At 40.7% G+C, this 16,837-nt stretch overlaps 1 protein-coding gene across 1 annotated transcript; it reads left to right on the forward strand.

The window, feature by feature from the left end:
* The first annotated feature begins 8,654 nt into the window (after window positions 1–8,654).
* rack1 (receptor for activated C kinase 1) lies at window positions 8,655–16,429 on the forward strand. Its single transcript, XM_078411443.1, has 8 exons — window positions 8,655–8,880; window positions 10,409–10,580; window positions 10,734–10,881; window positions 12,229–12,324; window positions 13,479–13,589; window positions 14,069–14,209; window positions 14,774–14,884; window positions 16,294–16,429. The coding sequence occupies exons 1-8, from the start codon at window positions 8,772–8,774 to the stop codon at window positions 16,357–16,359; spliced, it is 954 nt and encodes a 317-aa protein (XP_078267569.1). The 5' UTR covers window positions 8,655–8,771; the 3' UTR covers window positions 16,360–16,429.
* The last annotated feature ends 408 nt before the right edge of the window (window positions 16,430–16,837 follow it).

Here is a 16,837-nt window from a genome sequence, read left to right on the forward strand (position 1 = left end):
GCCTGTCCCGCTGAGTTATTCATCATTTATGTGTAGGAAAATAACTGCAGATGCCCTCCGTAACTCCCTGGTTACCGTTCCCTCCACCTGTCCCTTTACCTCCCCCCTGAACTCCATCCAAGAACCCAAACAGTCTTTCCAGGTGAGGCAGAGGTTCACCTGCACCTCCTCCAACCTCATCTATCCGCTGTTCCAAATGTCAACTTCTCTACATCGGCGAGGCCATTCGCAGGTTCAGCAATCGTTTCGCTCAACACCTTCGCTCAATCCACCTTAACCAACCTGATCTCCCAGTGGCTCAGCACTTCAACTACCCCTCCCACTTCCAGTCTGACCTTTCTGCCATGGGCCTCCTCCAGTGTCATAGTGAGGCCCACCGCAAATTGGAGGAACAGCATCTCATATATCGCTTGGGCAGCTTACACCCCAGCGGTATGAACATTGACTTTTCTACCTTTAGATAGCTCCTCTGTCCCTCTCTTCCCCTCCCCCTTCCCAGTTCTCCCACTGTCTTCCTGTCTCCAACTACATCCTTTCTTTGTCCCGCCCCCCTGACATCAGTCTGAAGAAGGGTCTCGACCCGAAACGTCACCCATTCCTTCTCTCCAGAGATGCTGCCTGACCTGCTGAGTTAATCCAGCATTTTGTGATACTCATCATATATTGTTGCCATCCTATGAAAGAGATAGAAATCTCTCTCCAGCTTGATATGGAAATTTAGGTGCCATGTAATGGTAAGTTTGAGCTGCTATTATCTCTCCCCAGTCGACAAATATCTAGATGTATTCACAAACATTAGTTTAAAGACTCCTGCTGCTGCAGTCTGTGAATGTTATGCTAGCTTGTATCATCCCTATCAGAAAGGAATTGAAAAATGTGTGGAGACAGGGGAGAGATGATAGCATTTGGAAATATATATATAATAAAATATTTTTTATGTATATAATTTAGATTGCATAGTTTTAATCCATTACTTGTTTAGATACAAATTTGATTCATTCCATTCAGTTATTTATATTCCATATTTTAGCTTACAAATTCACAATGGAACATGTTCCTTTTCAACACTAGCTGCAATTTCACAAAAAATAACAAAGATGCCACTGACTGAAACCTACAGTACCAATTTTGTTTTGCATTTTAAAATGGCTCTTCTATTTTGTTACAGTAAAGTACTTGTGTCTAATGACGAAAATAAATATAAATATAAGCTTTCAGAATAAAAGTGAAATAAAGTTCACTCAACCAAGAAAAATGATTTGAGCTCTGAATCTACATCTGCATTTCTATACAATTTGAAGACATTTACAACTATTTGAAATATTACTGAAATGTTTTGCATAATTTTACTGATATGAAACATTAGCCACAGGGTGTATCAGAAATTCTCTTTCTTCATAAGGAACAAAATTACTTACGACAAAAAAAATCTTAAGTCAATAAACATATCTAATATTTTAAATGTTGTGCCTCACATACATTATGTGAATAGAAAAGATCCCGATTTAGACAATGTGAGTCAGCGAACAGATGGGCAATTGATTTTGAAACACTGAGCTTGGAACAGCTGGTACCACAGTGGAACAGACGAGGCAATAGTTGTCTTTGTTGAAGAATACAGGCGTATTTGTGAATAAGACTGACATAATACCAACTTTTAACTACTCTGTTCCTGGGAATGAATAATACACATTTGAATTCTCCTTCACATTAAAGAAAAAAGCTATTCATTTTAACCCCTTTTCTCTCCCCCCTCCCCCACCTCCCCTCAAAATGTTATTGGTTAGCTTTTATGATTTAGATAGATTCACTAATGGCCAGAGAATATCTGTAGATTGGACAATGATCTATTTCCGTGCTGTGCATTGTGTGCTTTCTGTTGCATTGTGTCTGGAAAAGGCAGTCAGCTGACGGCATCGATGTCTGCACCAAGCAGACAGCATGTTTAGCTATTCCAGGCATAATTAACAATGCTAAAATGGTTCCCAGGCAGAAGAATCATTTTTAGCAATAGAAGGCACATTGGCATTGGAAATACCGTTAGTTGCAAAGATGACTACGTTTTTTTTTTGTACATTCGATCTACATGACCAAGTCGAATAAAGGTCTTCCTTCTGTTACAATTCTTTTAGATCTTTAACACCTTGCTATAGTATCCTATTATTGTTACAGCAGGTGCTCTATTATTTGTGACTTTAGATTATGCACTTTCGTTCATAATCTTAATGGTCAATGTACATTGCCAGATCTGCTTAATCCTTGTGAAGTTCAATTGGACCCCCCTTTGCTCAGCAAAATTTGATCCAGAATCATCCTTGAATGCAAAAACCCCAGGTTCATCTCCTTTACTGCCAATAACCTTTCTATCCTGCCCTCAAACCACACTTTGTACTAATACCAGGACATCATTGTCTTCATTGTCATTAAGAGGGGGATCACAAGGTGAGTCATTTACAACACAATATCCAGCCTCTGATCTGCTCTTGCACCCACAATATTTTTGTGTTGGTCTAGTTGAGTTAATGGTCAATGGTGACCCCCGAGATGTTGAAGCTGAGGGATTTGGCCATGATAATGCTATTGAATAGAAATGGTATATGTTTAGACCCTCACTTATTGGAGACAGTTATTGCCTAGCACCTATGAATCATGAATATTACTTGCCACTATGACTGAATTATGTTTAGATCTCTTATTTGCAGAATGAAGTGCTTTATTTTCTGAATTGTGAATTGGATTGTGGAATTTTGTGCATTCATTGGCTGTTGCATTTTCTACATTCGAGAGTCATGAAAATTTTCATATGCAACGGGATCGGAACAATGACATTCTTACTTGCTGCAACTTTATAGGCATATTAAAAGCAGGAACACAACAAATAAATGCACAACAAATTATTGATTATACAGCGTAATCAGACCATAAAGTTTCAAGCCGAAATAAGTAATCCAACCTTATCTAAAGTCCACATAGTAGTTCAGCAGTGAGATAGGGTTGTAGTTGGGATAGTACTGGGTAGTTCAAGAGTTCTGGAATCTGGAGGAGATGGTTCTCAGGCTTCTGTACTTTCTTCCCAATGGTAGATGGCACATAATGGATCAGGCAATGTCCATGATTTTCTGCAGCCTCCTTCATTGTTGGGTGTTTCAATTACCGAACCTGGCCGTGATGCAACCTCTCAGTTTTCTCTCAACACACATAGGGACCTCGACTAGTCTAAGAGCAAGGCAATACTTATGTATTTATCTTTCAACAGACTGACCATTTAGTTTGAAGATTTTTTTTCTGATTGTGTTTTGCACTAATGTCTTTTATTTTGTAGTCTTTTTTTCTTTTCACTATCTTGTAGAATTTTATGTGATTTATGTTTTTGTTTGTTTTAAATTCCTGGGCATTAACATACTGGATGACCTGTCCACGGCCCAGCTCCTCTACCTTCTTAGAAGTTTATAAAAGATTCCTGGAATGAGTGTTTGTAGATGAAGGGAGTTTGAGAAAAACTTCAGTAAGTATATTGGAATCAGAAAGTGAAGTAATTTATTTGAAGAACTGAAAGGTATTTGAAAGGTACATGCTGAGAGGCTGTTTCCTCAGAGTGAAGAACATGGTATGGGGGGGAGAGAGATATTCCAGGATAAGAGGTTGGTCATTTAGGGCTGACATGATGACAAGTTTCTTGAGAGGTGTGTGGTTCTCTGGAAATCTCCAAGTGTTATGAATTCCCAGATAGTTATTTGAAGACTGCTGTGGACAGATTTTTGGACAGAAGAAAATCAGCCAGGAAAGTGCTTTTGAGGTATAGAAGCTATCATGCTGAATGACGGAGCTTCCTTGAGGGTACAAGTGATCTACTCCTATTCCTATTTCTAATACTCTGCAGACAGAATCTAACAATGCCAATGGTTTACATCTAGGTTTTAACTGAACACTTCTAATTTGAAGTGTTATGCTTGGTGGAGAAAGCAGTTTAACACAGAATATTAAAAATTGCAAAATTGTTGAATATCCAGGAAAGCAGAGAAACTGTATTGAAATAATATATATAATATGAGACAAACCTAATACAAAAGAATCTAGATAGGCCAGTAAGGGTTTCCATTGCCTGGCAAATAAATAAACACAAAATCAAAGTAATAAGCTTCGGAACAGTAAATACACAATGGGAACATAATAAAAAATAAAGGAGATATTTGCCAACCATCTGCACATTTGCAGTTGTAAAGGTAATAATATATAATGCTAGAATATCAGCACTGAAATCTCATTTAAACCTTTTAACGAAATGTTGCTTGCATTGCTCTTCACGTTCAGATTTTTAAAAAAAATTAGCCAACCAATAACAGCCTATTTATTTAATGTAATTATAGTGGCTATTTTTCACGAAATTAATTTTATGCCGATTAAATGAAAAACATAAAGGATGACTAACAAATTAATAATGGAGAATGCATAGTGTGTATAAACTAGCAAGTAATATAAAAACAGTAAGACCTTCAAGAGGTACATAAAAATAAAGTGAGTAACTTAAGAAAACACTGGTCCCTTAGAGGATGAGAGTGGGGAATTAGTAATTGGGAATAGAGAAATGGCTGAGATCAAAATAATTATCTTGGCTAGGTCCCCACAGTAGAAGACACTAAAAAACAACCCGATGTTAACACAGGGTTACAGGGAGGCAATCTCTGTCATGAGAGGTAAAAATACCAGGTAAACTATTGGGGTTTAAGGTTGATAAGTCCCCTTGACTGCATCCTAGGGTCTTCAAGGAATTGATGGAAAGATAGTGGATGTGTTGTTTATAATCTACCAAAATTCCCTAGATTCTGGAGATGTCCCACTGGATTGAAAAATCATAAATGTATCATCTCTATTCCAAAAAAGAATAAGACAGAATGCAGGAAACTCTAGGTCATTTGGAGAATGCTGAAATTCATCAATAGGCAGCTAATAGCAAGACATTTAGAAAAACCTACTGTCAATGTGCATTCAATGAAACTACTGAAATTCTTTGAGGAAGCAAAACAGGTTAGTATATACTGTATGGAAAGAGCACCTGGGGTGAGGGTAATATTTTAGCATTGATAGGGGAGGTGCTAACAGATTGTGTACTGTAGCCAAACTTTCAGATGACATAAAAATTGTTGGTGAGTAGGTCTCAAAGAGATTGCTAAGGGATATACACCGATCAGCCAAAACATTATGACCTGATGAGCCAAAACATTATGACCACCTGCCTAATATACTGTTGGTCCTCCGTGTGCAGTCCCATTCGCAGCAGGGTGCGATGCACTGTGTATTGTGACACATTCCTCCCATGACCACCATTAAAAAATTCTGTGACTTGTGCCACAGTAGACCTTCTGTCGGTTCGGACCACACGGAACAGCCTTTGTGCATCAATGAGCCTTGAGCGCCCAACACCCTGTCACCAGTTTGCAGTTTGTCCCTCCTCGGACCACTGTCGGTAGGTACTCACCACTGCTGACTGGGAGCACCCTTGAAGCCTTGCTGTTTCAGAGATGCTCTGACCCAGTCGTCTAGCCATAACAATTTGGCCATTGTCAAAGTCGCTCAGGTCTTTACTCCTGCCTATTTCTCCTACATCCAACACATCAACTTCAAGAACTGACTGTTCACTTGCTGCCTAATATATCCCACCCCTTGACAGGTGCCATTGTAACAAGATGTGAGGTTATCCACTTTGGAAGGAAGAACGAAAGAGCAAATCAAGTGGAATAAGGCTACAAATTGTTGTGGTACGAAAAGATTTAAGGGCCCTGTTACATAAAAAGCACAAAAGAATAGCAGGCAGGTATAACATGTAATGGTGAAAACTAAAGGAACATTGACCTTTATTACAGAGTTTTGGTGAGACTGAATTGGAGTAATGCAAAGAATTTATGGATGGAGGCAGTGCAAAGAAGGATTGCTAGATTGATTATGGAATGAAGTAGTTGATTCATAAAGTGGGTAAGTTAGACCTCTACTTATTGCAGTAGAGAAAATTGAGAGTTATTGATTCTCAGGGATACTGACAAGCTGGTTGCTGAGAACACTTCCTCTTGAGAAGAATTTGGAACTAGGGAACATTTTTTCAGAATAAGGGACTGCCAATTTCAGAGATCAGGTTGTAAATCTTCATGGCTCTCTGCCCCAGAGAACTGTACTGGCGAGGTCATAGAATCTATTCAAGCGGAGATTGACAGATTTTAAATGCAAGGTAGTCAAGGAATTTTGTGGAGAGAACAGGAAGATACTGCAGAGTCTAAGATTGGATTAGGCATGATCTAAATGCATGATAGAATCAGCTCTGACCAACTAGCCGAATCACAATCCTGTTTCTCCTCTTGATGTTGGTTTGCACCAATAATAACCAAAGGAACGGTAGGCTCATTAGCTTAACATCCTTTTTACATGTGGCATTGCAACACCTTCAGAAAGAAGGGAGAATTAAATGCTTATCTTTGGGCCAATTAAATATGGCCACTGTGAATTATATAGGTTCCAACAAAGCTTTTCTTGGAATGCCATACATTTACTACACAGGATTGGCAAAAAAAACCCCCACTAGGTATTGTCCCACAAATACCTGTTTAATCTCAGCAAGATTCCCATATTTATTTCAGTTTATTATTGTCACATGTACAGTGAAAAGCTTTTTGTTTCGTGCTATCCAGTCAAAGAAGACTGTTACAATTGGTACAATTAAGCTGTATGCAGTGTACAAATAAAGGATAAAGGATACAACATTAAGTTCAAGATAAAGACCAATAAAGCCGGATTAAAGATAGTTTGAAGGTCTCCAGTGAGGTAGATGGGAGGTCAGGACTGCACTCTAGCTGGTGAGAGGACGGTTCAGTTGCCTAATAACAGCTGGGAAGAAACTGTCCCTGTATCTGGGGCTATGAATTTTCAAACTTCTGTACCTCTTGCCTGATGGGAGAGGGAAAAAGAATGGGTGATTGGCAGGAGACCAGTCCTTGATTATGCTGGTGGCCTTGCCGAGGCAGAGTGAAGTGTAGATGGAGTCAATGGAAGAGAGGTTGGTTTATGTGATGGTTTGGGTTACATATATAACTCTCTGTAATTTCTTGTGGTCTTGGATGGTGCTGTTCCCAAACCATACTTTGATACATCCCTATAAAATGCTTTCAGCGGCGCATCTGTAGAAGTTGGTGCGGGTTACTGGGGATTTGCCGAACTTCCTGAGTCTTCTAAGGATGTAGAGGCGTTGGTGTACTTTCTTTAGCATATCTTCAATGTAGCTAGTTCAGGACAAATTGCTGGCAATATTTATTCCTAAGAACTTGAAGCTTTTGACCATCTCTACTGTGTGGGAGTAGAAATTAAATGGTATGAGGTTACACTGAGATATATGTTTGTATTAATTATTACTGTAGGTATACTGTTTACTTTCTGAGCTTAGACCATAAGACATAGGATCAGAAGTGTTATGTGGCCCATCGAGTCTGCTCCACCATTTGATCATGGCTGATCTATTTTTCCCTCTCAACCCCATTCTCTTGCCTTCTCCCTATAATCTTTTATTACCCTACTAATCAAGAACCTATCAATCACTGCTTTAAATATACCCAATAATGTGGCCTCCACCACCATCTGTAGCAATGAATTCCACTGATTCGCCACCCTCCAGCCTAACATCGCCCGGTGCGGCTCGGCCGCGGGACTTAACTGCGCACGGCTCGGTCGCGGGGCCTTCCATCACCCGGTTCGGCCGCGAGACGTCTCAGCGCCCGGTGCGACTCGGCCGCGGGGACTTCCATCCCCTTGCGGGGACTGTGCGGGTCGGTCGGGGACGAGCTGTCTGTCCGTGGGCGTGGGGAAGAGAGTGGAGGTTTTGTTGCCTCCATCACAGTGAGGGGGTGTTTGGAGTCACTGTGATGGACGTTTGTGTTGGGGTCATGTGTTTTGTGTTCTTTTTTGTGTGTGACTGCTATGTAGTTTCGTTCGGTACCTTGGTACCGAATGACAAATAAAGCTCTGTTGAACTGTTGAACTGTTGAACTGTGTACACCAATCTGAACCTGACTCTGATTCAGTGGAGATGCAAGAGTCTGCAGATGCTGGAATCTTGAGCAAAACACAAAGCAGAGAGGAAGGACAGGCGAAAAACCATAATCTTACAGAGTGACAGCTGCACCCCTCTGTGTACGTGCCGTCACCATTACCGTCGGAGTGAGGCCCAACGCAAATTGGAGGAACAGCACCTCATATTTCATTTGGACATCCTACAACACAAATCTATATTGATTTATTTAACCTCGTAACCCTTGCTTTCCCTCTCTGTCCCTCATTCACCCTAATTCTCAAGCTAGTTTCAATCTTCCTGATTTATTTTACTGATTGAATGCATTATTGTTACCTTCCCCTCAGCCAACATTGAACAAATCTACATTGCCTTGAACAACGTCTGCTTTGATCTGTCGTTTTCACAAATTTACCCTTCCATATCTCTAGTCTCCCTCTCCCCTGACTCAGTCTGAAGAAGTGTCTCGAACCAAAACATCTCTCCAGAGATGCCTGTCCCGCTGAGTTACTCCAGCATTTTGTGTCTATCTTCGGTGTAAACCAGCCATCAGCAGTCTCCATGACAACCAGCCCAGAGAGCATTGCGCGTGGTACGTCACATCCGGGGGTGGCCGGGCGTCTTCCTCTTTCTTTGCGGCCGTGGGGAAGGCGGTTTTGCTGAGGCCAAGGCTGCGCCGCAATCCGTCTCCATCGGCTCGCGGAACGCTCCGTATCCACTCACCATGACGGAACAGATGACCCTCCGTGGGACCCTAAAGGGCCACAGTGGCTGGGTGACACAAATCGCCACTACCCCGCAATTCCCAGACATGATTCTGTCGGCGTCCCGAGGTAGGCCGGTCAGGGCAGGGCTCCAAACTGCGCCTGCGGTGTTGGCAACGTTGGGCCGGGTGGAGCAACCTTTTGCTCGGCTCCGCACTAACTATTACCTGCGGCTCCTATCTCTCTCCTATCTTGTTGAACTATCGGGTTGTTCTTGGCTCCGGTTAGCGGGAGTGGATGCGGATCAGCCGTAGTCTGTGCGCTGACATCCGCTAATGAGGCGGACCCTTAACACCATCTGGTCCTAAAAGTGTCGTGGAGCAGGCGGCCGCCTTGTTGAAAGCTGAAAAGAAATTGTGTTTAATCAAAGCAACCAATATTTTAATGAGTATATTACGCGTGCAACTTAAAGATGCTTGTTACCTTTCAAAACTTGTATGAATCAAAAACAACTACTATACTTAAAAAAAAAAAAAAAGACTATTGAGGGCATTAAGAGATATACATCTTGTGCCTCTTCACCATCTGATTTTTAGCAGGATGTATGGCAATATTACGTCTTCTGCCGCTACATAGGGTAATATTTCTCCTGTATCTGCCCTGTATCTTTGTGCAAATATATGTGTCCGTTTTGAATGTTACACTACATGAGTTTTGAGTAATCTCAGACTTAAATGGCCTACCTCTTAGGCCTTTTAGTTCTAGGTTATCTGCTTTGGAGGAATGGCCCCTTGACCTGTCAGTGGTTCTCGTATTCCTTTGGTTATTTTTCTAAACAAGTATCTCCTTGCAAGGTATCTCCTTGCATCTTTTATAGCATGTACTATCCCAGAATACAATGTGGTAAATTCATGCTGCACCGTCCCCAAGTCATTTTTATTCTTGAGTACAGTGAACATAACGGTGTGTTGCATTACAAAAGCGTGGACACTCACCAGATGCCTGAACAATTGCAACAAGATTTTGGTACTCTTATTATATTGATCCCTATGCAATTAAATCTTGCATTTTGATTTCCTAATAACTTTGCAGACTTGCGTGTGTATCAATCTGCATGTTCATAATAGTTCCTTACCACTTAAAAGTGCAATTTTCTGTCTGGCTTGTCAAAATAAAACAATTCTCCTGATTATACTTATCTGCCATCTTCCTCCCCTCTAAAATTGGAAACAAATATTGAAATTCTGGAAAATAAAACACAAAATTCTAAAGATCAGTCAGGATCTAGCAAAAACATACCAATTAACCAAATGAGTCTGAAGAAGGTTCTGACCTGACACATCACCTATCCATGTTCTCCAGTGATGCTGCCTGACAGAGTTACTCCAGTAGTTTGGCTCCTTTTTTTGTAAACCAGAATCTGCAATTAACTTATTGGATGTGGATTCTTTCAAAAAGGTTATTTCAAAACACTCATGCATCTTTCAAAAGTGTTTCACATTAATGATTAACAAATTATCTGTATTAGTACAGCACTTGGATAAAATTACTATGACAAATGGGATGTGGATGAATTGCAATAGGGAATGGGTCATTGCAGGTGAGTAAGGATGGTTTCAATCAACCTTGGTTCATCGTATTTGTTTTTCTATTTCAGATAGATCTATCATCATGTGGAAACTAACTAGGGATGAGACCAGTTATGGTATGCCTCAACGTTCCCTCCTTGGTCATTCTCACTTCATTAGTGATGTGGTCATTTCTTCTGATGGTCAGTTTGCCCTTTCTGGTTCCTGGGATACAACCCTGCGACTTTGGGATTTGACAACGTAAGAATGCAGATAAAACACCCACCAGTTTCTTATGAAAGCATTTTAGTTACGACTTGTACCAATTGCATAATTTAAAACTTATTTTTTCACAATAAATGGCACCTTTCCTGCAATTTACTGGATAAAAGGCGAATTTTTTAATTTTTCTAGCGGTTTAACAACCCGTTCGTTTGGTGGTCACACCAAGGATGTACTGAGTGTTGCCTTTTCGGCAGATAATCGGCAAATTGTGTCTGGTTCCCGTGACAAAACTGTTAAACTGTGGAACACCCTTGGAGTTTGCAAGTACACCATTCAGGTAACATTGAGGCTGAATTGTTTCAATTCCGCGTACTTTAACAAACACTAGTATTAACATCCTTCAGTGCAATTATGCTTTGGTTATTCTTGAGAGTGAGTTACCTTCCCAAGATAAAATACCAACAGTAGACAGTGAGGCGGAAAACTTTAGATTGCAGGAAGATATAGTTGTCCTGTCACATGAAATATCTCGCAGTGAAATTTTGTCACTGGGCAAAAAATCGGAGGGTGCTTACTGATGGTTGTGGAGGAAGAAGAAGAGAACTTGCCTTTAAAGGTAGTTCAGATGATAGAAATGTATGTATTTGGTGAAGTATAGCATGTAAGAGCAAGGAAGTTGTGCTGTACCGCTATAACATTAATAGGATGACAATGTGTAAGTGTTTTACAGGTATATGTAATTTAAACTGGAATTCCTTTTGACATATGTGGAAATTGCAAGACTTCTAACATTTAGAAGGACCGTTTTCTTTGGACCAGAAGTCTGAGGGCAATCTTAATTGAGTTGTGTAAAATTATGAGGGGCACGGCTAGGAAATAGGCAAAAGTCAGCACATATGGATTTAATCTGTCAGATGAAAGGATAGGGGGATATGAAGAAAAATGTTTTGCCTGTAGAGGCGTAGGATTCTGGAACTCTGCCACTATGTATGTTAGAGGCTCAAACCCTCAGCATATTTGCACAACTAGATACGGATATGATAGGTAGTTGAATGGCCTGCTGTGTTTAAAAGGTTTTCAGTGATCATGAATGGCACATGATACAGTAAAACTAGTGACATAATCACAGTGTCTGGCTGACAGTAGACTAAATAAATGCATAGAGAATATGATTTATTATAAAATAATCAGACAGAAATAGATGCAACTTACTTGGCCTCATGGTGTCAAAAATGCCTCATCCACTTCTGCTTTAATGTAAATACAGTAGTTATTTAATAGTTATTAAATGAGAATGTATTTGATGCTGAAATACATGTATGCATATTTTATGATGGGGAAAAGACAGCACCTGAACAATATTTCATAGCCACGTGTTTGTATTTGGTATCATTGTTTATCCAAACAGTAAAATAGTCGAAACCTGGAAGGTCCTGGGAATGCCCTGCCATTAGTTGGTGTCATGGAATGCTATTTATTAGGTGATGCATCATGGCGGGGTAAGTGAGGGGGGTAAAAAATGTGTACTCTGCTGGTTGATGTCTTGAAATTGGAGACATCTTGGTTATTGATGAAATGTTATGGTAAGAATTCTGGTGGATGTAAAGAAATTTGTGTTGAATCTGTGTTGTAATAACTTGCCTTTGTTAAATTTTGTACACTTTTATGCGTTCCAATTCTGCAGGACGAATGCCACTGTGAATGGGTTTCATGTGTTCGCTTCTCGCCAAATAGCAGCAATCCCATCATTGTCTCCTGTGGCTGGGACAGGCTGGTTAAGGTAAACATGTGGCAGATACAGATTAGAGTTTGTGGTGGGGGTGTGGTGTCAGTACAGCTTTTATCAACCTGATATTATTGCTTTGATTTTTGTTATTGTTTATGTAATAGTTTGGATGAACCAGTTTAGTTTTTAGTTTAGAGATGCAGCGTGGCAACAGGCCTTTGTCCATCAAGTCCACGCCGACTAGCAATCACTGTACATCAGCACTATGCTACACAAGCCAGGAACAATTTACAATTTTGCAAAGTCAATTAACCTAAAAACCTGTATGTCTTTAGGTGTGGGTGAGGGAAACCAGAGCTCCCAGGGAAAACCCACGTAGGTCATAGGGAGAACGTACAAACTCCGTATAGACAAGCATCAGTTGACAGGATTGAACCCAGGGCTCTGGCAACTCTACTGCTGCCTTTGCAGATAATATTTTTGTGATCTGGTTTGAATATATGATTTTTGTGTTCAAATCTCTCTTGTATTCAGTTAATTTTGGGGCTTGCTTTCCTTTTTTGATTTGTGATGCAGAACGATCCATGTTTGTGCAATGGGCTAATTTGCACTACACCCCATTCCTCTGCCGTGCATATTTGCCTTCGGCAAAGAGGAATTCTACCAGAACTATGTCCCACTTGTTTTGGTTTGTAGTGAAGAAGCAAGTTTAGTTTAGAGATACAGCGCAGAAACGGGCCCTTTGGCCCACCAAATTTGCGCCAACCAGCGGTCCCTGTGCACTAGCACTATCCTACACGCTAGGGACAATTTACAATTTTCACCAAAGCCAATTAGCCAACAAATCTGTATGTCTTTGGAGTGGGCGGAAACCCACGCAGCCACAGGGAGAAAGCTCGAAATCTGTACAGACAGCACCCGTAGTCAGGATTGAACCTGAGCCTCTGGCGTTGTATGACAGAAGCTCTACAACTGCACCACCATGCCGCCCATGATCACCCAAAGAAGCGTGTGTGATGATGCAGAATATGTAAACTCATAGCACCACAGGTCAGGGTTAACTGGAGCTGTGAGGTGCTACATTACTATTTATCCAATTATCCCACCCGTTATGATTGCTTTATGTTCTGTTACTTTAAAAATTGCAGTAGTTAATAGACAGATGTATTTTTGAAAGAAGGCATTGAATATGCTCTTTCCTGTTCCAGGTCTGGAACTTAGCCAACTGCAAACTGAAAACCAATCATATTGGGCACGCTGGTTTCCTGAATACCGTTACAGTTTCTCCTGATGGATCCCTTTGCGCTTCAGGTGGCAAGGTACATTATTTTGTTTTATATGCTTGCTATTTTCATTTAGTAGTTTAGACGGCTAAATTGGTAATGACTTGAACATAATTATTAAGGAAACTGAAGTTACAGATGCTCCTCAACTTACAATGGGGTTACGTTCCGATAAACCCATCGCAAACCGAAAATATCGTACATCGAAATGCATTTAATACACCTGATCACGTGGCCGGGAGCAAGCAACAGGTCGCTGCCATTGCCCAGCGTTTGCACCATTGTAAAGTCGAAATATTGTAAGATGAAGCATTGTTTGTCAGGGAGCATCTGTATTTGAACCAACCTGTCATGAAATGAGATTTCATTCCAGTTAAGCATTTGCTCTCTTGTAACTTTTGGCTTGAGCTAAAGCTTGAAACAAAAGATAGAAATCTAATGCTCAGCAGTGAGGACTCTTGAATTATCTGAGAAATTTCTTGATATATGGTGATGTGTTGTTTTCTGTTCTATAGGATGGACAAGCCATGTTGTGGGATCTCAATGAGGGAAAACATCTGTACACCTTGGATGGTGGTGACATTATCAATGCCTTGTGCTTTAGTCCTAATAGGTATTGGCTATGTGCTGCCACTGGGCCAAGCATTAAAATTTGGGTAAGTAGGTGTATATTTTGGAGTTGGGAGTGCAATTTTCTTTGAAACATTGGAAGGTGAAACAGTTCCTAAGAGAAGTTTTCAAGGATTTAGCATAGATTTCCTTGAAACATGTAGAATGGTGCTACATTTGTTTAAAATAAGCAGTGCGCTGTGTGCTTCATGAAGCGGCAGCTCGGTTCTATTTTACTGGCCAGTTTATCTTTTTTTGTTGTCTGGAGATAGCTGCCTGGCACTTCCTTTTGATACTCTCACATTTTTTGCTATGCAGAGAAACCCAACCAAGTGAAGATTGTACAATGAAGCTTTTCTCTTTCCTCATCTGGACCTGCTTATTCAAAAAGGCAAAATAGCCATGGTCTGTTTTTTGTGTAACGTGAGCATTCTTGGCCAATGCTGCTTTTGTATATCTGTGAAAGTTAGATGGTTGTAAGAATTCCATTATCTTAAAATGCAATTGCATGAACCATATTCAGATTTAACTAGAAACCTTAGAAACCATGTACAATTTTTGTATATAACTGCATAAATGAAAATATCAAATTGTACTTTGTATGTTGGCAGGACCTGGAAGGAAAAATCATCGTGGATGAATTAAGACAGGAAGTAATTAGCACCAGCAGTAAAGCAGAGCCTCCACAGTGTACATGCCTGGCTTGGTCTGCAGATGGACAGGTATCTTTATTTGCCACGTGAAATAAATATAGCCAGTATCCCGATGATTATGTTCAATCACACAAGTATCTGACCCTTATGGGGATGATTACACGTCCTGCAAATATGAGGGATATGAGACTGGAATTTTTGTTGGTAAAATGGTGGAATGGATGTCGCCATTTCATATTAGTGCACATTATCCAGATAGTCCCCAGCAGACTTGCTGAGAAGCTGCTGAAACTGGGGCTTAACTCTCCCCTGGGTCCTGGACTTTCTCACCGCCAGGCCCCAAGTGGTCAAGATGGGGAGACATACATCTAACCCCTGAACACAGGATCACCCCCAGGGTTGTGTCCTTTGCCCCCTATGCACACATGACTGTGTGGCCAGGTTCAGCTCCAACTCCATCATTAAGTTTGCTGATGACACTGTGGTGGTGGGCCTGATCTCCGATAACGATAAGGCCTACCGGGAGGAGTTGGCTGATCTGGCACTCTGGTGTCAGGACAGCAGCCTCCTCTTGAATGTCACAAAAACTAAGGAGCTGATTGTGGACTTTAGAAGGGCTCAACATCCGAGGACGTACACGCCACTGGAGATAATGGGATTACTGTGGATAGGGTGAGCAGCTTTAAATACCTGGGAGTACACATCACAGAGGATCTGACATGGACAACACACATTGCCGCACTGGTGAGTAAGGCAAGGCAGCGCCTTTACCACCTCAGACAGCTGAGGAAATTCAGAGTTTCTCTGAGGATCCTTCAGTGCTTCTACTCTGGGGCTGTAGAAAGCATCTTGTCCGGCAACATCTCAATCTGGTTTGGGAACAGCTCTGCCCAGGACAGGAAGGCATGCGGAGAGTAGTGCGTTCGGCTGAACGCACTATGGGAACTACACTCGCCCCCCCCCCTGCAGGACCTATACATCAGGAGGTGCAGATCCAAAACCAGCAACATTATGGGGGACCCCTACCACCCCAGCAACGGACTGTTCCAGCTGCTATGGTCAGGCAAATGCCTCCGCTGTCACGCTGTGAAAACAGACGATGAGACGGAGTTTCTGCCCACAGGCCATTAAGACTGTTAACTCGTATCACCAGGGACTAATTTACTGTATTAATTTATTTTTTTTGTTGTCTTTTAAAAAAAAAATTATATTCTGTTTTGTAGTTTTAGCGCAATCCGTAGGCATCGCCACTTACATTTCACTGCACATCTTGTATGTGTATGTGACAAATAAAGACTTGACTTGACTTAAATGTGTTTTGGCTACTGAGAATATCTTGTAATTTTATTGGCGCTGACTTGGCTGTTTGAGAATCTGGAAACCTCCAAGTGAAACATTGAAAAACCATGTTATTTTAGTTTTCTAATTGTATTTTAAAGTCTTCAACATCAGGATTAATGTCTGACTTTGTATTTCAGACCTTGTTTGCTGGCTACACGGATAACCTTATCAGAGTCTGGCAGGTCACCATTGGAACAAGATGAAGTACTTTTTGCAAGAAGTTGGAGAATCTTGATCGGGCTTGATTTAAAATAAAATATTACTGTCACTTTGCATGTGTGGAGAGAATGCTTTTTGTTATTCTTGATTTTTTTAATGCACCAAAACATGTTACCAATCATCTGAAATAGTTAATTGCTCCATTATTTTTTAATGATTGTATTTCCATTTCTGCTCCATGAATTTGTGCTTTTCCCCCCTTGCAGTTTCCTCACAATCTTTTTTTAGTTTGGCAAAGATCTAAATTGGTTGAACATATCTAGGTTCTGAATAGTTACAGATTATTCAGTAATCTTACAGAATAATAAAGATTATTTTAGTCAACATTTGTTGAGCTCCATTTCAAAGAACAAATATAATCTACAATGACACTATGGGTTGAGTTGCTAATTCCTGCTCTCTTGTAAATGCAACCATTTCATGACCATATTTATAGTGTGCTAATTGCTTTTTTAATCTCTT

The sequence above is a fragment of the Rhinoraja longicauda genome, chromosome 14, assembly GCF_053455715.1.
Source record: "Rhinoraja longicauda isolate Sanriku21f chromosome 14, sRhiLon1.1, whole genome shotgun sequence".
Taxonomy (NCBI): Eukaryota; Metazoa; Chordata; class Chondrichthyes; order Rajiformes; family Arhynchobatidae; genus Rhinoraja; species Rhinoraja longicauda.

Excerpts from the sequence above, each read along its gene's own strand:
- rack1 (XM_078411443.1), top strand. The coding sequence starts at position 8,772 with ATGACGGAACAGATGACCCTCCGTGGGACCCTAAAGGGCCACAGTGGC. Across the intron at positions 13,590-14,068 it reads TTTGCGCTTCAGGTGGCAAG|GATGGACAAGCCATGTTGTG; the intron begins GTACATTATTTT and ends TCTGTTCTATAG. Across the intron at positions 14,885-16,293 it reads CTTGGTCTGCAGATGGACAG|ACCTTGTTTGCTGGCTACAC; the intron begins GTATCTTTATTT and ends TTTGTATTTCAG.